This window comes from Numenius arquata, chromosome 17 (genome assembly GCF_964106895.1).
Source record: "Numenius arquata chromosome 17, bNumArq3.hap1.1, whole genome shotgun sequence".
Lineage (NCBI taxonomy): Eukaryota > Metazoa > Chordata > Aves > Charadriiformes > Scolopacidae > Numenius > Numenius arquata.
In genome coordinates, this window is record NC_133592.1 from 904,942 (window position 1) to 927,005 (window position 22,064).

Sequence of the window (22,064 nt, forward strand, 5' to 3'; positions counted from 1 at the left end):
TTTCTTCATCTCAGCAGTTATTAAACATAAGCTCTGTCAGTCTTTGGGCAAAATCTGACACTTTGAAGCTGTAGAATAAAAACTGCATTTCTAAACAAAACAAACCCCATTGTTTGATAGTACAAAGATGTTCTGTGGCGTACCTGGGGTAAGTCCTCTGCTGTTTTTAAGAGTATTCTACGTGACAAAAGCCTCTCTGTTAGATACAGCGGGTGATTGGAGGGAACTGGGTAGCTTCAGAAACAGCATCAGCATTCAGGCTCTGGCCACTCCGTAGGAAGCTTTTTGACAATAGAGAGAATTTTCAGTGTGATCTTCAAAAGGGCGCATTATTCATGACATCCATCATGAGTCCTCCTAGAAAATTAAAATCATGGGCAACAAACTTGCTTACTTCTAATTACTGTTTTCAGAGCTAATCATATGCAGGAATCTACAGCAACCATGAGATTTTGATGTTACTTTTTTTTTTTTTTTTGGCATGGCTTTGATCAAATTCTGGTCTTTTGGTTTTACTTTTTTGTCCTTGTGCTGCTGGGAAAGCTGAAATACCCAAATGAACATTAATTACTCATGGAACATCCTTTATACACAGAACTAGATTCTGCAAAGTGACCGGTGGGAGAGCTGGCGTGCAGCACAGCAACAGACCAGAAACGGTCACGTTAGAGGGATTCATGGCTGATCCAAGGAGTTACTCTTTTTTTCTGCCATCCCAACACAAAACGTTCCAACAGCCAGTTACCATGTGATTGGAAAACTCTGTAAACTCATACAGTATATTTTGGGTTGGATAATTGATGAATGGATAATTATAAGATTTAACAGTTTGCTATACTTTTACGCTATAGTAAAAATACCTGATTTCTAAATTGTACTTGTTTGAGACATAGTCTGCTCCCACAATGAACACAGTATGTGCTCTCCAGGCTGGCAGACACTATCTAGAGTAGCTGGGCCTAACAAAGAATGTGTGTCATCTGAACTTCCCAAATTAATTTACTTTAAGATGCATTGCAAACCCTCTCTTTCAAAGGAACCGCTCGTTTTATGCTCCGCAAAATATATTTGTTTGTTGTAAATAAGAAAAGTAAGAATGGAGACGGGAAGGACGGGGAGAGCAGTGCACCCATTCTCCTCTTCACACCATGTGGCTGCTGCCTTGACCAGGAACAGCTTGAGATCCTGTTCTGTGTTCAGTTCTTGCCGATTTGTGTGATGGAGCGCGAGAGAAATCTGTTCTCCAAGACAGATATGTACGTATCTGTGCATATACGTTTGTACATGTAGGTGCATATAAGCTGTCTCTTGGCCATCTTCAGAGTCCTGTGACAGGGTGAAACGTGCTCTTGAGCACAGGGACGGAGCCCGGGCAGGACGGCTCGGGGGGGAGAGAGGTTTCCTCCCTCCTTATTTTTCCCCATACCAAGCTATCTGGGCTGCATAAGCTGATCATGTGGAAATAGCAGGAGAAGACGGGTCATACTTGGTAATTTATCCAAGGCATGCTCTGTGAATGTTCCCGAGAGTCGTCCTGTACTGGTTATGTCTGGACACTCTGGCGTTATAGGAGGACTTTTGTCAAAATAATTGAGTCTTTGGGGATCTTTCTGATACCTGGAACGGCCCTGCCCCTTATTACGGTTCTGCATTTTAGTTTTTAAATCAAAGTGTGCTTGTTTGTATTTTACCTTCCAAAATTAGATGTACAAAAAGCCTACAATTCACACATATATTTCATTACATTAATGCAAATTCCTAGTACTGCAAGACTTGTTGAGTAGTGGAGATGGGTTATATATTCAAAGCCTGGATTTCTACGTTTCTCAGAAGCGGTGATAGCATAAAAGTCCCTGGGCAGATTTGAAGTTCATGCTTGGGTCTGGTTAAATTTTTTGGCATCAGAACATGTAATAGTCTTATAGCTAGAAGACTTTAAAGTTAATGCCTGGCATGACTTCAAAACAATGTGCAAGATCTATCATAAGTAGTCCTCTTATCTTATCTCAATAGCAATTTTATCCTGTAAATGATTTGAGAGTACAGTATTTCAGTGCCGTGGAAAAGAGCAAGGGGTTTTTTTTCTGTTAAATCTTTGCACTGCGAGTACTTTTAATGATCCTGGTTTATGTACGGGTGTTCTCCTTGGAGGAAGCAGATACTAACTGTATGGCAGGTTCTGCAAAGCTGAGAGTTCGTGTCCCAGAGTTGGTCTCCCCTTTCCAGGGTGCTCTGCAGAAGGGGTCCGTGCAGCTCCGCTTTTTAAAAACCAACCTGGAGGCATTTTCGGTGCCTTTTGGTGTCATTTATAGCGTATCTCCAGCGCGAGCCCCTTCCCAGGCCCAGTCCTGCCTCTGCCCGCGCTTTCGGGCTGATGGGCAGCCGTGCCCTGGTTTCCTGCCATACAAAAGATAACTCCAGATATTCCCTTTCTGCTGCCCCAGCCGCCGCTGTGCTGGTGTCAGTCACATCCACATTGTGCACTTTGCCTCAAGTCAGCACTTGCCGTTAACAATGCCTTTATTCAAGCTGACAACAGAACTGAGCTTTTAGTAAATGGGTAAGTAAATGTTAAGTGTGTATTCAAACATTCAACAATGACTAGGAAACTTTAAAAAAAAAATCTTTGAAACTTTGTATTGTTTGTTTGGTGTGTATCTGTTAGAAATAACACAGACTATCGGTTCCTTGGGGCATGGCTGTTCTTTTGTGAAGCGTATAACAAAAAGATCAAGGCTCTGAGGGACTGCCGTAATAAAAATAAATATATATGAAGAACAACAATGACAAAATAAATTTGTCAATGCATTTTATGAGCTTGATTTAGAAGTGATTATTTCTGAACTAAATAAAGACTGGATAGTTGTGGTAAAGTGACATGATCATAATATTCCTTTTATTTATTGCCATTTATACTTCATTTGTAGATCACATGCTAGACTTGACTACAGGGCGGGAGGGGAGCCCCTCGTCTCGGCCAGCATCCCGTTTCAATAATATGGAATACATTTTCGCTGCAAATTCCAGACGTGGTTTTCCAGGGAGAGGATTATTATTCTGGCTTAAAGGAAAAGTTATTGGTACACAAGTGTTCATTGGAAGCACAGATTGTACAAATAAGACGATAACAAAAATCTGAGGCATTTGCAAGTGCAGTTGTGGCAATTGCAACATTTCCATTTCAGTCTTTGAGGATATTTATTACATTTTCAGTATGAATGCTTGTAGCCTATAATAAGACAGAACCACTAAGATTTATCGACTCCTGTTCAATCGTTGGCCCTACCTCTGCAAAATAACTGTGGCCAAACTGGGTCTGTCCGGTGTGGCTGGAAGCGGCTGTAGCTGCAGAGCTCTCCTGACGCTGTTCTCTTAGTCAGCTCGTTGAACGACGTTACCTGTAGGTTCTTCTGCCGTCCCGTGTTTCTCACGCGTGTTTTGCACTTGTTGCTGTTGTTTCAGGCCTTACAGGACGAAGTGGAAAGTTACCGCCATCAGGTGCGGGCTGCAGAGAGGAAGCTGCAACGCAGGGAGCTGGAGGCCCAAGAGCAGGTACCCGGTGCTGTCCCCCCCCGTCCCCTTCCCTTGGGCAAGGCGGTTCCGTGTTTAAAAATAAAATCTTGCTTCAAAGCAAAAGCACATATTTTCCTGCAAAATTTTCAGCTAGCTTCCTTTTCTACTTTTTTTGGTAATAAAAGAGAATTAAACTGTCTGAACCCTACAGGCAAATACTTATCTCATGCTCGCTATTTCAAGTTGGTATTTCAACTATTCTAGCTGTTAAATGGTGTATTTATTTTGAACTGTTTTACTGTTTTGACAGAGGTTTCTGAGACTCTTCTCACCTGTTGTTTAATGGCTTGTATGAAGAGACTTATAATTGGACAATGACTGAGCTAAAAATAATCATTATTCCTGATCTTATGCATTTGTTGTCCTGGCATGTTGTCTGTAAACAGTTCCATATGATTAATAGCGCTAAAATTATTCTGGACACTTTCTGTGAAATCGGAGATTTCGTGTACTTCAAGCAAAATAGTGTATGTAGTCTGCAAATGAGTATTGAAACGGAAAGTCAGTGATCTGCATTCAAACGAGATGAAATTGAAGTGTTCAGGAAAATATACAGCCGGTGGATATCTGAATCACCTACAAATGTACGCATTTCTAATACAAATCAGTTTTTGCAGCATTTGAGAACTTTGGTGCTGAGTAAATAATACCCATTACATATATCCTATATAAAGCATTATATAAATCTACACCTGCAGGGATAGTAAGTTGGGGTGGTTGTAGAAGAGCAATAATCGTGAATTTCAAATGTTTTTTCCCCAGTTGTTCTCATCCTACTCGTACATGGGAACCCTTATTCACCCTGGTGTTCATGTTCACGTATTTCCTCCCGGGAGAGTCAGCAATTAGCTTTTCTGCTCTCTTCCCCCTCTGCCTCCCGGATCAGGATGTTGGTCAGGGTCACCCTCAGCTGCACCACTTGCACGTTGGAGGCGATTGGTGTAAAGGGTGAGCTGGCCTACAGGCATTGCATTTTGGCTTCAGAGAGTCTCCGGGAAAAGGAGGAAAATGAGCTGTTTGGTGCCTGGTTGTCCCTCGCAGGGACCAGCACTGGCCTGCACGCTGTCAGAGTCCTCTTCCAAATCTCTTCTTTTTATTATTTTTTTCTTTAATCTTTGCCACTAGCATTTTGCTTTTTTACTGACCCATTTTGAGAGAGGATCCAGAAGAAGAAACAAAAAATGACTTGTGAGATAGAGAGGTGGAAGGCTGGACATGCAGATTCACAGGATGCTCCCCCCTTTGTGACTTTGAGGTTTTCTCTTACATGAGCACCTCGTCCAACCCAACCCACAGGGCTGTCCTGTCCGTGCTAAATGAATGCAGGACTAGCTCAGCTGGTAATGTCCCCCTCCCCAGTATGAATGGAATAGAAATGTTACTTAAATGGCAGTGCACCGTCCAGCTTGGAGCTTTTCCTGCATGGTGGTAATACGTTAGCAGCGTTATGGTAATCTCATATCTGAGGTCATCAACAGCCTTGTCTCTGCCATTCATCCCTTGGGATCTTCTGAAGAAGCCATAGCCATTGAGGATGTTGTTGTTTAGGTGGCTTCGGTCTATTTTGCAGACAAACATTTTGAAAGCTGTTAGTGTGTCTTCTCTGTGAGTGGTTAATCCATTAGTTATGCTTATCTCTCCAGAAGGAAAATGGAAAAGTGACAGCTCTGACATAGGGCCAGTTGTTGTGTCTGGGCCAGGCTACCTGTAAACATCTTCATCAAGTATTAACAGTAGCTAACGACTCATCAGCCAATCAGGGAATTGAAATATTTAAGGCAGTAACGTAGAACTTGCTCTCTGCTTTTACCAAACATTGTCTGAATCAGAATTGCATAAATCATCACAGTTTGCGCTGGCGCTATTACAAAGGCCACTCTTGTGAGCTTTTACATGTCTATAAATAAGGAGGAGAGAGGGTTAAAAAGCTTCTGTTTTTCATTAAAAGGAAAACTCTTGTGTTTTGATTCTATAACAACAACAAACAAATGAATGAGACATGAAAAAACATTTTGTTGTGCTTTTAATTAAAAATAAAAAGCTGTTTCTCGTTACGGCTTGTTGGGTGGTATCTTAGTGCTCCACGTTTGTCTTCTTTTCAGTGCAATGTCCTTATAACTCTCCAGTCTCTAGGAGTGACTGACGGATGCACAAAGCTTAACTCTTGCACAGAGTTAACCCTTCTTTATTATAATTATCCAGAGAGACAAACTATTCTATAAATAAGGGGGGGAATATGTTGGAAGGGCTCTGATGGCAAGCCCCGAGCTGTAGCGTGGCGCTGCAGCTGAAGATGAGCTGGTGTTTTTATGGAGCTTTTTCATTCCAATATTTCATGTTCTTGTATGAACTTGTGTTTACTCCTGTTCACTTTTCCCATCCTCTTTGCAGTGTGAGCAGACGCAGTCACGTTAGATGTGTGTGGTTTCATCAGAGGTGCAGTACGGCAACGGTACCTGAATGATGAGTTCCAACCCACACGAAGGGACGTTTGTAAAAAGTGCCTGGGAACTTCTCCCACTTTGACTACCCTAAATAATTTTATCTTTTCCGCAAAGGTTCTCCTTTCTCTCCTAAGCATGGTTTTCTGGACAATGGTCCATGTGTTCAGCGATGCTGTGCTTCTAGATTGCTCAGAACTCTACCATCTTTCTTCATGTAAAATGCTGGGTGTTTCCTTCAAAAATTAGATGTTCCCCTTCTTGAGATGTATGTAATTGGATTCATGGAAAGCAGCAAACTAGCAGTAAATAAAATGTAACTCACACTTAATATAGAGATTTTTTTATATAGGGTTTTTGATCTATAGTCCCAAGACAGCTAAAGCAGTCTGGGAAGATTCCTGGGAAACCTGGCTGCGTCCAAACCTTTTCCTTGCAAAGCAATGCTGGTGTCTCTTATCTCAGTCCTGTGGAACTCCGGGAGCTAGCTTCCTGTCAACTGACCCCGCTGAGGCTGTGTTCCTGCACCGCGTGCCCTGGTAGGGTATCACTGGTTGTCTCTGATTCGTGCCTAGGTCTAATGCAAGACGAGATTTCTGTAAGATCTTTCATTCCTGTAAAAATGTTGCTTTTTCTTGAGTCATGTGGCTTTGTGCAGTTGTCAGTCATCATTTAAAAATCGGAATTGTTCATACAGCAGACTTTACATCCTGTGAATGGGTAATTAAAAATGATGCACATCACTGAGAGCTGAAGTGTGTGCCTTAATGAATCAGGGAATTTAGGCACTTGCAACAAATTTTGCTGAATTGGGGCCCGTATACAAATGAACGGTAGTGATCTTCTTGCTTTATTACCTAGATTTCTTTAGAATACCTCATTTCATTTCAAATTCCTTTTTGTAAGGGTAACCCCCCCAAGCCAGTATACTAAACAGCTCCAAGAATCTCTCCTTTGAGAATTACACGCAAGAATTTTTTCAGAAAAGAAAACAAACCCAACTATTCTTTTAATTCCTTGTTGTAATGTTTTTAACTATAGAGGTGGATTGAGTATGATGTAAAATTTCTAGTTGGGGATAACAGAAGGAAAAAAGTTCCTCATGTTCACAAACAAATGAAGTAGCAACAGTATAGATACTCAAACCATAGGAATGCTCCTCCGAGCAGTCAAGTCACAAATAGAGTCTTAAAGGAGAGAGATTCTCTGAAGAGAGAAAATCAATTATGTTCAATTCATGAATATTACTGAGGAAATGAGGGAGAATACCAATGTAGATTTCCAGCCCTTTAATTTCTTTTTTCTCAAATAGATTATAAAAAAGGGAGAAAGCAGTTATCAGAATAAAGATGATGTAGAAGTATTTGGAATAAAATGGAACAGCTTAGTTTGTTAAGTGGATTTCACTCATGTTCAAATGAAAACAGGAGTGATAATTGTAAAAGAGCTATGATTCAAAAACATTCAGCGAGTTTTCATTTTTAATGTTCATTATTCTGACTTGCTCAATTTTTTATGACTGCTGGATATTTACCACATTCAGCCTAACTTACTGTTTCCATGCCAACTAAATATATTTGTTCTCAGATGAATGCTGTGATGCGTCGTTCTGAGATTTTGGTTGCTGTGTAGCAGAGAGAACTTCTAACATTTGCCACCTTCTCCTGGCTGGGAACTGTGCTCCTGCCTGCAGCTTGTGGGGCTGGGAGCGAAGGACCAGCGAGAGAGGCGAGTCCAGGGCATGGCTCCCACGTAATTCTTAAGACAACGGTGGCTGGGAGACCTGAGTAAGATTAATATCCCTTTAGGTTAGGGCTTTTTGGTCCATATTTCTTTTCAGATTCATTTTTAAAGCTATGACAGAGTTTTAAATGCAATCGGATAAATTCACAGAAAATCTTCGCCCTCACTTCCCTCGTCCTGCCCTACTAGATACGCTCGGGAAAAACCAGGTGGAAGGAGTGGAGTTTCCTCAATCTGGAGGTGGGTGAGCCTCTGCGGGAAGGGTGCTCCGTGCCCAGCCCCCTCCCCTGACGGGACTCTTAGCTCAGGTGCCCCAGGTAATTGGGAAACCTGGGCACTGCTTCTGGGGCCCCTGCCTCCAACTTCCACTCTTTCTCAACGGGTTGTCTTTCTCAGAACATGTTAGAGTTGTCTAAAATCAGGCTGATAAGCTCAAAGTATTTAAAAATGAAATTTTGCTTTGTGGCCAGCTGCAGGTGAGAGGATTGAGGCAGCCTTTGTCCTGCAGAGCCGACGAGCACTTTGGAGACTGAGAAGCAAACAGCCAGCACCCACTGGAGCTGGTGACCAAACTCTGCCGTTTGCTCCCGTTGCTTCAACCCACGTCACTGAAACGCTTCCAAAATCTTCCCCCAGAGACCGATTTCTGCTCCCACAGAAGTGGGAAGCTTAGTCTCCATTCGAATGATCTTCGCCCCGGGAGTGATGCCCAGCGAGCAGCCCTTGCCTGTCCCTGCCTGCGGACCAGATGGTGACCCCTTGGGTGGGCAGCGTGGGCACCGGGGCTCCGCAGCCTCTGCTGCCCTGGGGAAGGAAGCGAGATCTGAAAGAAGTTTCCACTGTGACTTTCAAGAACAGCAACACCAAATATTGTCACATTAAAACAGTCCCTGCAGTTTTGGTATGAGACCAGCACAGATCGTAGAGGCTGTGGCTGAAGAGCGCTTGGTTTTCTGCAGTTCTGCATCCTTCCCCTCTCCATCCCTTGCTCTGCCGGCACCCCAGGCACGGGGGTCAGGAGGGGACTGCATACTCCGGCTCTTTTCCTCCATAAAACATTTCATATACGTATGTATATAGTGAGAAGTGTAGGCGATAACCAGGGAGGGTGGCGTAGCTCCCCACAGGCCGGCACCTGCACATCTGCTGGTTCAATGTCTGCAGACAGCACAATAGGAGATTTCTTTTCTAACTACTTATGGTGAACAAATTTCAAGTTTAAAACATTTCTATTGAAAAGAAGATGGTGGGGAGCCTCATACACACAGTGAAGGATCTGACGTAAGCGGGAGCGTGCTGGTCAGGCTGTTTGGTGTGCACAGACCAAGACATCCATCCCCGAGTGTGTTGTTCTCTCTTCAGACTTCCCGACAGAGGCTGCTGGGGAAGAATCAGGCTGATTCAGGTTATATCTCCATAAGAGACCTTTCATGGATATAGGTGCCCCTATAGGCGTATGGCAATGTTGACAAAGTTCCCATGAAATTACTACTGGCATTTGGAGCCCAATTCTACCACTTTTACTTTGGTTAGTGTCTACCATACATGCAATTCCATTGAGATATTAATTAATCACTTTGATACAAAAGCGCCCACCAATTTTTAATTAAGACTGAGATTGCTAGAATAAATCATAACTTTGCATTTGATGTATTTTATATTTTGTATAGTATTTTCTTTAACAGCCTGCTACGGAAGGAATGCAGAATTAAACAGAATATAGGAAGTTATACTGCATAGCACCAAGTTTCAGATTAACAGAAGGAGATAGAAGCTGAGCTTCAAGCACAGAAAAACAGATTTGCAGGTGGGATTTGAAAGGAGCTGGAAATCAATGGAGTTGAAAGTTCCCAGGAGCTCCATATGGCAGGAACTGCGGGAGAGAAGGCTCTCACCAACTGTGCAACTGTCAAAGGGAAAAGAGGTAGATGATGATGATGTACGTGTGGAAGGCAATGATCAAATGTTAGCTTTGGTAATCAGACACAACTGGAAAATACACAAATACATACCTACTTCATAGAACAGACTGATTTATTGGAAAGAAGTGGCCAGCTGGAGAAAGACAGCAAAACAGAAACTACAGAACAAATAATTAAAAGGAAAAAGAGGATTTTTACCAGAAAAGAGTGGAAGCATATGCCGGCATGCAGGAATTAGAGAGTATTTTAAAATGTCATTTTTCTGGCTCTTCGTCTTAAATAGTAGTGAATGAGGAAGAGATCTTTCTTTTAAGAGAGCAGTACATCATTTTAGAGCGTCTGTGCTTTGCTTGCATATTATCAATTAAGGGAATTTTGTTCTTTCAGAAGTGTTTAAAGTAGAACTACAAGGGACAATGATGCTGGTATTTAATGCAGGGAACTAAAACCGAAGAAGAAATGTCAATGGATGGAGGAGGCAGTGGGATGGCAGAAGAGAAGAGCAGAGACAGCTCATCCCCAGTGCAGGCTCTCAGCGACGGGTGCTCAATTAGTGAACTGTCCTGTTCCTTTTTTCTAGGTGATGAGGTACCTGGATGGACCTAAAAAGGACTGGAAAAGGCCGGCTTTATGCTGATCTTTAACATAATGTAAATTCTAAAGTATTGTTTTGTTTGCCATTTAATCAGCACAAAATGCCGTGGATGGGACGTCGGTCCGGGAGGGGCGGCAGTGGCCGTGTCCCGCACTGCCCGTCCTCACCCCTGCCCAGCGCCGAGCAGACTCCGGCCAGCGGGGACGCTCCCCCAACCCGGCAGCTTGTTTTCCAGTTGAGATACTGATTAGATGTTTCTTCTTGAAAGAGGGGAAATGGTGATAGCAAAAGCAGCTTCTGATTATTATCTACAAAGATTTGCTTGTTCACACGGTGGGTGTGAAAGTACTGAGCTGGTCCCACTGCGGGGCTGTCTCAGCTCTCCCCGGCGGGAGCGAGCGCTCAGCGCCTCCGCGCATCAGGCGCTGAAACCTTGACTTGCTGAACCCCCCAGGATGGAAAGGATTATACAGAAGGTAACACATGCCAGAATGCAAAACCAAAATACATAAATACGTTCCAGTGGCGGTGTCGGAGATGGTTGTAGATTTATTTCAGACTTAATTATCTTGATAGTGTATGAGGAGCCGGCGGAGGCAGAAATGAGCCCCGTGTGTTCCCAGCTGTGGCCCAACAGCACTGGTTGGGTTCTGTTCCTCCAGCTCGGGGGTGCGAGCCGTGGCCGGGCCCCCCCGCACCCCACCGGGGGCAGGACCCTCCTGCTGCCGGAACGACCCCTCCGGCCGGTGGAAGGGCGGCATCGACAAGGGACGAAGGAAATAGCGCTCGGGGACAAAGATGGCATCTGCGATGAGTCATTGGGAAGGAGGGGAAGAGAAGTCGGGGATCCTCCAAATCCCAGCTGGAACAATAGCGGAGCCCCGGAGAGGGGGGGTAGAGAACAGCGCGAATTTTCTAGCCACAACATTCCTGGTTGTTCTATGGTGTTGACAGTGAAAGCTTTTATTCCTTTCCAACTCGCGTAATCCCAAGAATGCTGTTCTTGCCATGTGCAGCCCACTGGTGATTTTTTGTTAAAGCTTTGCCTGCCTTCCCTTCCTTTGCGGCTATGAATTATACAGACTTGTATCGCTTAACTACAAACAGGATTTTCCAGGTGGGAGATCTTGGTTAAGAAAAGAAAGATATCGAAATACAAGCCACTGAAGTAATAAGGCCTCTTGGATGCAGGTTGGGAAAAAAATATCCAGTGAGTTATAGCAGAAAGCTGAGCGTGCAGCGAGCAGCCCAGTGGGGCTGGAGGTCCCCGCGGGTCACTAAAACAACAAGGCAAAAATGTTTTGGATGCTCAGATGGTTTACTAGCTAAAGACAGAAAAACAAAGAGGAAAGCTATGCCACCAATTTATGTTTTATTGAAACTGTCAGAAGAGAGGAGGTTCTCCAGCAGTATTTTCTCAGTGGAGAACGACATGGTGTACACTTGACAAAATAACTGGCTCAGATGATCTTGCTCGGTTTCTGTTTTCATCTGAGCCAAATTCATGCAATTTATAGCATTCGTTATTTTTCTTTAGAACTTGAGAACATTTGTATCAAATTGCATTCTATTTCTCTAAATCTGGAAGAACCATATTTCAATGTACATTGCACAGCAAGGATAGGAATTTCCGCTGCCTGAAATAAGAGAGGATGTGGACTGAAAAGCAGTGGATATTCCTATTTGATTATAGTGTGAAAAGACAAATGTCCGGGACTTGTTCTTCATTGAAAAAATGGATACATCATTAGGAAAAATTGATTTCAAGCTCTAATTAAATATACTTTTCCGACAGAACCCTGAGAGATCTGAAATTTAAGGAAATGGCAGATTTTGGTAGATTTGGTTCCTCGGTTCTAGCCATTGCCCAGCGTCCCCCAGAGCAGCTGGTGGAGGAAGGGGCCCGTAGAGACTCGTGGCAGTTTTGGGGGAGTAGAGCTGTGCTCACTGAGAGGTCAGGAGTGCTGAGAAGCAGAGGAGGAGTCACTGCAATTAGGGAGGACACAAACGAGCTGTGATTAATCATTACTTTGACATTCATTGGGTTGTTGTTTGGTTTTTTGTTGATGGCTTTTTTTTTTTTTAATTAGGATGGCATCGTAGTAATTTGTCCCTCACTTGCCCTTTTCAAAGTGCTTCCAGAAAATTACTTCAGCAATCTTCACTCCACCTGAATGAAGTTGACCTATGCAATATTATTATTATTATTATTATTATCCTCATTTAGGATGAGACTTTAGTCTGGGACTAAATGATTTGCCTAAGGCTGAAGGAGTTAATTTTACCTTTTTCGTACCCTCACCTGTCTTCAGATTTATTACAGAAGATCTTTTAAGTCTTCTTTCAGAGCTGTGTATTGCAGAAACAGATGCATAACCTTTATAAAGAGATTTCTCTTTTAAACAGCATTGTAACATACCTTTATTTAAATAATGCAGGAAAGGATTTGAGAGATAGGAAAGTATTTTTCTCATCCTGCTCCCCCTGAAATGTGGAGAAAATTTGATAACAATTATATGATCCTAATTATGCCTTTTGGTCACTATCCTAGTAGTTCCTGGCATGCATGGAATTATTATCCTCCAAAAATATCATAAACAGGCAGAAATTAAGATTCTAAAAAAACCACTACACCTTAGTTAAGTGAACTGCCTTTTGATTCTTGTCTGACATAAACAAAATGTTAACTTTGTGCCCTTTGAGACAAGATTTATTTTTTTCAAAGGAACTTGAACAACTCCTCTGTGGTCCCTTCATTTACTTTGGCAATGTATACCTCAGAGGTTCTCTTGCATTTTCCTTATGCTCCTCTGCTCCAAATCAAGTAATTTACAGTTGGGAGATCTGGAGAAGATTGCATTGTGGGGTTTTTTTTGTGGTGTTTTTTTTTTTTTTAATGAGGGGGATTTTGCACCAGGGCCAGTGTGTTCTGGATGATAAACTCAGCATCACAGAGCTCTGGGAAGGAGGAAGGGGAGAGCTGGCATCAGGAACCCGAATGAGATGCGGCGTGGTTGTGGCTGTAGAGCAAAGAATAGAGGAGAAGCAGAATATCCTCTGCTTTGCAGGCTGGTAGCACTTGGACTAAAACGTGTCTGGTCATCCTGAAAATACTGTATTTCTCCTGGATGTGCTGAAGTTGTTTCTTTCAAAAAGGAAAGAGAAGCCTGACTGCCTGGCTCGGAGAGCTCGGTTTTGGATATTTCTCTCTTGGGCATCAAAACCAACTTTTCTCTCTCTTGAAATGCCCAACTTGTCAATGCCCAACTATGACAAGATCTCACGGCAGTCTGTGAAATTATAACTTCTCTGCTTTTTGCATCACTTTGTATAACTGCATGAATATTTATCTCCTTTTTTCCGCATTTATGATGTGACTAAGCATACATGAGCTATGTGTGGCGACTTCAGCTTTCCGTTGTTTCTACTGACACCAAAGATGATTGATGGTACAACTCTAAACCTCATATGTTAGCCACCAACCTGAATAAACAAAGACCAGTGTGGCAGCTTAATATTAAAAGCTATAAAACCTTCCTGGGGGTTCATGGATTAAATCAACTCACCAGAATGAATTTTCAAAAAAAAAACTTTCTCAGGATTGAAGAAAAACGAACTCAACAGTAAATGAAATAGAGCTATCCTCATCCAGCAGGCTAAAGCCCTCCTGAGGGCTGAAGAATTGCAATTTTAAACATCTCTCAAGAGTGCAAGAGGGGACACAGTGTTTGGGGATCCTATGGAGGCAGCTTGAGGCTGTAAAAGAACAAAAAAGCCTTTAAGGCACAAAAAAAAATAATTTAAAAAAATCCCTGCAGACATAGCTTTCATTGGTCAAAAATAAGTGTTAAAAAATAAAAACCTTCCCCCATTAAAATTAGTATACTTTAGCCCCACTGTGTTATTTTTCAGTTGTAAGAAGTGATTCAGATTTTTGCCATGCACTGTTTTAATCTCTTGGGTCAATAAACCTTGATAGTAACTTCAGCCAAAAATATCAGCATGTTGTTTATCATAATAGGACAGGAAACAGCTGGGATCTTATTTTCATCCTATTGTGATGCAATTATTAGTGAGCACAGTTGAAAGTAACTTATTTTGTCTTAGCAAACAAATAAATTGCAGTTGTATCCCAAAGAACAGTTTTCACTGCAAAAAACGCGCGTTTTCCCTCTAAAATAGAGTAAGAAATCAGCCCCGAGCAAAATTTCAGCTACCAGGGCTTGTTTCTCATTTTCTTTCTCCATTTTCAGCCAGTCCAGTAATATATATCCGTACTTTAAAGCACAGAACATATTTCTTTCTGATTTTCCAAGAAACACCTTTGTCAAAAGGGAACAATCCCTTTGCTGCTTTGCCGAGTCAATAGCAAACATGAACAGCCTTGTGAAAGCGTGTATCTGGAGGACACTTGCAGATTGATCTATTAAAAGCAGTGACCGGTTGAAAGAAGACTGTTGCACAATTAGAACATTATTATTGCACTCACAGAGCTGTATTAAAATTTCTGTTGCATCTACTTGCAATGAAACTTGCTTGACTTTCCTCTGGGAAAAATTATTCTAAGGGGCTCTTGCCGTGTGCTGGGCGCCTGCGGGCACCAGTGTGGGTCCCGGGTGGGTCGTGGGGTGGTGAGGGATATCGGAGTCCAGGCTCAGCTCTTGACATCTGCATCGCCTGAAAGCACGGAGCTGGAGCACGAGTCGGGCCCCGCGATGGAGTTCCTGGGCTAGTTGGGTCACCCCAACATATTGGGAGGTGATGGATCATCCAGATCCTCTTAATCGTGAAATAGAACTTTATTATTCAAAATTTAGGAAGTAAAAGCATTTTGCTGTTCCAGCTGCCCGTTTCTGCTCCCGTCACACCAGGAACAAATGTCAGATGTTGATTTAACTGAAATATATGTTCCTGATCTATCAAGGTCCCCACCCAAATGAGCTGTTGGCTCAGAAAATATTTATCCTGGCAGAGCACCTATGTGTAGCATTGTGAGCCTCTATAGAAGGAGTAGCATGAATTTCTCGGAGTAGCTTTCAAAAACATCCATTTCAATCCCGGGTTATATACCAGCAGAGTTCAAACAAGGATTCCTCTCTCACCATTTTTTTTTCCTTTAGATTTGCATAGTGGCATCACTTATTGCAGCTCACAAGGAAAGCCTCTAATTGCCTATTTGCATAGAGATTTGGAGATTTCTTCTGCATGTTGGAATGACTCATAGACAGAATTTTCCTAAAGTTTCATCAGATTGTTTTATTCCTTTTGTATTGATAATTGGAGTGTGCATAATGCAGATTTTGGCATGACCTGCTTTTTCTGACAGATGGTAGTTGGCACATCTTGCAGTGAACTTTGTGTTGGGTTCCCACGTGTTTAAGCGTGTGCGCTCCGCGCTCCTGGGGGCTGGAAGTTACAACTCGTGGCTTCTTCGGGTGTAAGACTGAGGATTTGTGGTCGCAATGGTAGATTTAAGCACTTCGGTAACTAAAACAAAATTAGCGCAAAATGGCGTCAGCGTGTAAATCATTGGAAAAAAGATTCAATTTGAAAATTTAAAGATATTTTATAAGTTAATCTGATATTGTTTCCCTTTTATCCTTTATTTACATATTCAGCCGCCAATCCAGAAAAACACCTAAGTACTTGCTTAATTTGAATTAAGCGGTTAATCCTATTGGAAGTTAAGCGCAGATGTGAGGCCCTGATTCAGCCAAGTCCTGAAGTGTGTGAGCAGCCCTCTGCTGCTCGGAGGACGGAGCCGACCCGGGCTCTCCCTGCTTTTCCTGGGTCAAGATTCAGTGACAGCCTCACCGGAGAGATACAGAGCACAATCCTTCCAGCTGATCTATCTTCATTTAACATCGCTTTGTAACTGTCCTGTTTACTCAGCATCTGTTGAATAAGGCTATGGACTAAAATGTCCTCCTTTAGAAGGAATCATTTTGGTGTGAACATCTGTTCATAATGTCTAAGATATTCAAACCTATTTGTTGAAAGTCCCGTAGCATCAATGAAGTTGAGGAAGATGCAAAGTGCAAAGAAAAATAGTTGTGCAATATGAAAAAAGGGCCTTAAAAAGGGACCTAGAAGTTGAGAAATTTCATTAAAAAATCTCAGGAAACAGTAATTCACCTTGTCTAAGGGAGTGAGAGGCAAATACCCTTCCACTGACCTGGTTCTCATCCCACCAAAGGCAAAAAGAAAACTTCTGATTATCAATTTGCAAAGTGTATGTCTGTATAAATGCTCTAGCGAGATAGATTTAGGAATGATTATTGCTTCTTCAGACCATGTCCCAACAAATGCCGCACTGTTTCCTTCTCATTATTTTTTTCCTCCTCTCCATATATTCTTTATTCTCATGTTTTCTTTCTTCCTTTCTTCCTCTTTTTTATCTCTTTTGCTCTTTATAGGTCCTTGCTGATCTTTCTTCTCTCTACTCCCCTTTCCCTTGATATCCCAATTCTGAGTTTATTTGGACTCCAATTTGGACAAAAGAAGCAAAAAAGTTACTCTCCAGCTTCCAAGAGCAGCCATCTCTATATAAATCTCTTTTTGTTCATTACAGATGACCCATATACGACAAGAATATGAAACCACATTCAAAGGTCTGATGCCAGCATCTGTGAGACAGGAACTTGAAGACACCATTGTATCTTTAAAATCTCAGGTAAATTCTTCTTATTCATCTTCAGCTTTTTGGACTGGATAAAAACCATCTAGACAAGAAATTATGACCATCTAAAATTTGGCCAAAAATAATGAATAAGTCTCAAAACCAAATTATGGCAGGACTCACGCTTCTGACTCGGTCACCTTTCACAAGGCTTTTCTCCCCGAGTTTACTCAGCCTGAGAACGACCGACCATATTGTATCTTTTGATCCCAGGTTTTGCTTCAGATGGCAATCGGAGGCAGAAATTTTGCTGCATTTAGTATTAGAGTTTTTTTCTCAACCTTTCATATATAGCACACAGTTCTTTCTTCTTCCTTACCCTGTTTCTCCCAAAGGAATCATTTAAAGGATGCATGTAAAGGGTGCAAAAGAGAATGAGAAGTCATTTTGTTTTCTTTCAGCCTACATAATAAAGCAAATGGGATAATTCTTTTAAGGTAGTCACCAAATGATCATTGTGCTATTTCTACATTTTCCAATATAAAGAGGCTCTAATAGACTTCTGTAACTGCTTTGTTTTTAATATTGCCAAATACTAGCTCGTCTAGAATAATACAGAATCAATATTATTTGTATGCAATCGACTATGAAAGTGGCTAATAGCAATATCAACGTCATTGTAAACAGGGAATTAGTAATGAATTGAGTGTGTTTCTTGTGCCTGGTTCCCGCAGAAGCTATCTGATGCTGTCCTATTCGGTATATTAGGAGCTGGCAGAAAACAGAATGTCGTCATAGCCTGAACTCACATGAGGAAGGATAAATAGCAATAAAGAGGAGTGATCATAGATGTGGAGTAATGGTAACACAAAGAAAATGCTGCCAGTGCTGGCGTATGGCCCCATGCAGGACTGTGCACTTAATCGTGTTGGGAAGGACTGGGGTCTGTCCTGGGGGGAAGAAACCAGAGAAAGACGGGGCAACGCTGGTGCCTCGGAGCTGCCCGAGGGCTCTGGGAAGAGCCAGAGCCCCGAGGACACGGCATGCCAGTGTGGGCTTGATACCAGCACACTCCCTGAACCAATTTCCAGGACCGTTTTTCCAGCAATTACAGATCTACAAATTCTCCATTTCTCTTTCTTGTACAATCTCTCTCTATGGAGATAGTTGGTAATTTAATGTATTTGCTTTTTTTTTTCCTTTTTTTCCCCTTCTTTACAATGCACAAGCATTTTTTGCTGTGCATGACACACTTCCCCTGGCAAAGTGTGCCTTTAATAGAAGTAGGAAATTTTCATAGGGGAACCTTTCGTATTCCTATGTGCTAGTAGTGACATAACTTCAATGCTGTGTTGTAAACACTCTGCTACATATCAAGGGATACCTAAGGGAGGGGATGCTCTTTCTCATTTAAATAGTTGTGGGAAATAAAGAGTTAAGGATCTACTGGGGAAATCTATTTTCAGTTGATAGTAAAAAGCTATTTTTAAAGTGTGGTTGACTATTAGCACTGTCTAGGAGGAAGCGTTACTCTGGAGCTAATATAATACCACACCTTTTAATGAGTTAAAAAAAAAAAGCAGAATCAGATATCCACCTGCAGGGCTTCTGTCAGCAGCAGCAGTGTTTCAAAAGAGTAAAAGTAACTACACAGACTAAAACCTGGGTGCTCTCCCAGAAACACAGAGCTGCTGGCTGAGTTTCCTGCGGTACGCGGTGGGCGCAGACCGCTCGGCAGCAGGGCTCTCTCTGAAGCACAGGTGTCCTGCTCTTTGAAAATTGTTGAAATTCCTGTTTGGAAACATCAGACAAGAAGGGCAGTGGAATCTCTGCACTTGTCAGGATTATTTATTGTTGGAGGAGGATGAAGAGGGTAGGCTGGGTAAAAACACTGAGCAGTGATATAAATAAACAAACAAAAAAAGAAAGAAAAAAAAAAAAGAAAATACTTGAGGCTTGGGCAAAGTTTTCTAGAAACGTTGCTAAATATAAAGTATGCTGCCAGCTGTCTGCTCTTGGTCAGTCCTCCGAAAGCGGCCACGGTGTATTAATAAACATTAATTTCATACACTTCAAGAACAGGTGAGTACCTTCATCCCAAGTGCAGGGATCAGGGTGGAGGCTTTGTATGGGAGCCGAGAGCAGCACTGGGGCTCCCAGCCCCTGCATAACCCATCTGGTCCCACCAGCTCAGCTTAAAATCTGGTTTGACTCTGTCCCTAAAGGAGCAGCGAGTGTGGGGCTGGAGCGGGGCCAGGGAAGCCACGCTAACGATCTTCTGTCAAGTATCAATTCTAGCTTGCAGCTAAAGCGTCGTTGCATTTTATTTAGGCAGGACAGATGAGAAAAACATCCTTTATGAAATGAGTGCAAATTTATGAATTAGAATTTTGTACACCATTTTCACGTGGGATGTATTTTACAGGTCAATATTCTGCAGAAAAGAGCCTCTGTCCTCCAGGAAGAGCTGAACACCTACCATGCCAGAAGGTGCGTGATTATCTTTGATCAATTTGTACCATTTCACACCTGTGGATCCCACTTATTGAAGTTTTACGGCTTAATTAAAACACTCAAATATGGTTACAGTTTTAAAAGGTCCTTATTTTCAGTAAACAAGCGCCTGAGAATTTTCCCAGTGCTTAGTCAGTACCATTAGAGCAAGATGAGAGAACTCGCAGGTGCGTTGCAAGCCTGGGCTTTGCCTCCGCGCCGGTGATGAGGCAGTGGCTGGGAGCACAGCTGCAGCTCCGCAGTGATGCCACCTCCTTTTAAGATAGCAAACAATGATGCAATGCGTAATATTCCAGATCGCATCTTCAAAGCACCGGATCTTCATGAGCCTGAGCTTTTTTTTTTCCAGGCGTTTACACCCTCCAATATAAATTATGGCAAGTGCTGCAGCAATAAAAAGCCTTGCTGTGCCTTTAGAGTAAGTGATTCACACGGAGAGGTGAGTAAGGGGGAACTTCCTAGGAAAGCCTCTCCAGCTCTTCTGTTTTTATTTATTTGGTGATATTTGCATATCTCACATCAGGATTTCTGCAAATAAGAATGTGTGCTTGTGAAAATAGTGTAAACATTTGTAAGATAGTTAAACATTTGTCAAAATGTTGACAGTGTGAAAGTTGTCTGGAAGTGCTAATCCTAAACTTTTTTGTTAACAACAATTAGCTAAAGCTAATTGGAAACTGAAAATGTCATAGATTCTTGGTAATGTGTGCAGCACAGGGAACTGTTAGATAAATACAAAGCTGGAACGTGTCTCTAGACTCTCTCCAACAGCAGCGGTAGCATTGCCAAGGGATGCGTTTTGTCTCGAACGTGCTCTGCAGTAGTCTCGGCATTAGTTAGGAAAAGAGCTCTTTAAAAAGATGACTAATCACAGACCAATAGATCAGCCCAGGCCTCAAGTGACCGAAACGCTGGGAGAGGAAGGATCCCCAGCCGTGTCCTGCTGGAGAAGAGGGGCAGGGATGGAGCCAGCACGGCACATCCCTGCTCCTCTCCCGGCCGGGCGTTTGCTCCTGGACGTGGAGAAGCTTTTGTGCTGCTTCTGTTCAGGGAAATTTTCCTCCTGAACAAATCTTTTTTCCAAGACTACATTCTCACTACATTTTGTATTAGCATTTACCTGACCCTCAGTCATTGAAATACTGATTTTTATGGCTTTATGCCCCCGCGTGCCCGTGGCTGCAGGAGCGAGGGAGCTCCTCGGTGGTCCCGCACGCTCCTGACCGCCCCAGGCAGCCGCGCTCAGGGCCGTACCCAGGCGCGCTGCCCACCCGAGCCAACCCTGCTCGCAGCCTGTTGTGTTTTTATGGTAACAATATTAAGCTGTAACTAATGAGAATCTCTTCATTTTCAGGTAGCTGCTGGAGCCATTGGATTTCTTCGGTTGCCAAAGGGACTGCTTTGAATAGGTTTGAAGATTTGGCTCTTGTAAACTAAAATGCAGAGATGGGTGGCTGTTTGGTTAGCACATACGGTGTGATGAACTTCATGAGAACACATCCATTGCTCGTGCCACCATGGTTTTAGTTGTATCTTCCTCCCATTATTTTTTTTATCATTATCTTATTACAGACTTAGCTTTCGATATCTGTGTGTTTGACTCCGTGCTGAGCTTGCTTACCGAGCAAGTAGAGTTTTCTCTACTAATATTTGTTATTACTTCCCAGTACCATTCTTTTCACTTTTATACATGAAGAAAATCCCATTTTCTATTATTATTGTCCAAAATATTTTAACATATTTTGACTTCATTTTGTGTCCATGTGTTTACATAATATTAAAATGATATTATTTTTTACTATTTTGTTTTGACATTATTGTCCTGCTTTGGGCATGTCACTCACCTTAGCAGCAGCAATAGTGCATATGAGAGTTTTGTCTGGCTTTGTTACCTGGGGAAATACGTCATGCTGTGTTTCAAGGAGAAATCTCGTAGCGAGAACGGAAACACGGTGATGACAAATGCAGCCACCATTGCCAGTTAATTGCATATAAATCGATGACTGGGGTTGCATTCGCCGGTCACAGGGAAGTCCTTCGTCATTTACTGATAACACAGTTCTGGGGCATTACTGAAAAAGAGTCATAACTGGTACGGCCATGATTCTGCGTGAGGTGCACGGGCTCTCTCGGGTCATCCTGGGCAATCCAAGCAGATTCCCGAGGGTTTGCAGGGATGAGGTTTGGGATGCGGTGGAAAGCTGAAGGACCTGGATGGGGAGTCCTCCTGGCTCTGCCTCCCAGGGAAAGGAAGGTTTCTGTATCGCTTGGCCATCCCTGAGCCAGGGTGTACATTAGTACACTCATAATCTGTAAATTTAGATGTACTGAACACAAGAATAGCTTTTTTTTTTTCTCTAGGCACCATCCTGCCAGCAGTGTTCATATCAAGGCACAGTTAATGTCTGAGTGCTTGAGAGGGGGCCAGAAATTCCTGTCTTCTAAGTCCAGCTGTGGCAGCGGCAGCGAGACCCTCTGTATCAGTGCTGACGGGGACGGCCACTTCTCCTCCCTCGCCCCGGTGGCACCGGCACTCGACGTGCCGCGGTCCGGGCACAATTTGGAGGGTCCTGACCCCTTAAGTGCCGGCGGCTGGGCACGGCTGGAGTCCCAGCTCTCCAGCTGCGCTCTTATCTCCTCCTGGCATGGAGATCAAT

The 22,064-nt window shown here is 42.8% G+C and overlaps 1 protein-coding gene across 3 annotated transcripts in view; it reads left to right on the forward strand.

The window, feature by feature from the left end:
- The window catches only part of CEP112 (centrosomal protein 112), a 165,792-nt gene extending 144,585 nt beyond the window's left edge, over positions 1–21,207 (forward strand). For all 3 annotated transcript variants that reach the window (XM_074160337.1, XM_074160339.1, XM_074160338.1), the window contains 4 exons: positions 3,463–3,552; positions 16,846–16,947; positions 19,319–19,383; positions 20,762–21,207. In XM_074160337.1, the coding sequence (XP_074016438.1) occupies positions 3,463–3,552; positions 16,846–16,947; positions 19,319–19,383; positions 20,762–20,765 (261 nt within the window). In that variant the 3' untranslated portion in view covers positions 20,766–21,207. The remainder of the gene's footprint in view (positions 1–3,462; positions 3,553–16,845; positions 16,948–19,318; positions 19,384–20,761) is intronic.
- The last annotated feature ends 857 nt before the right edge of the window (positions 21,208–22,064 follow it).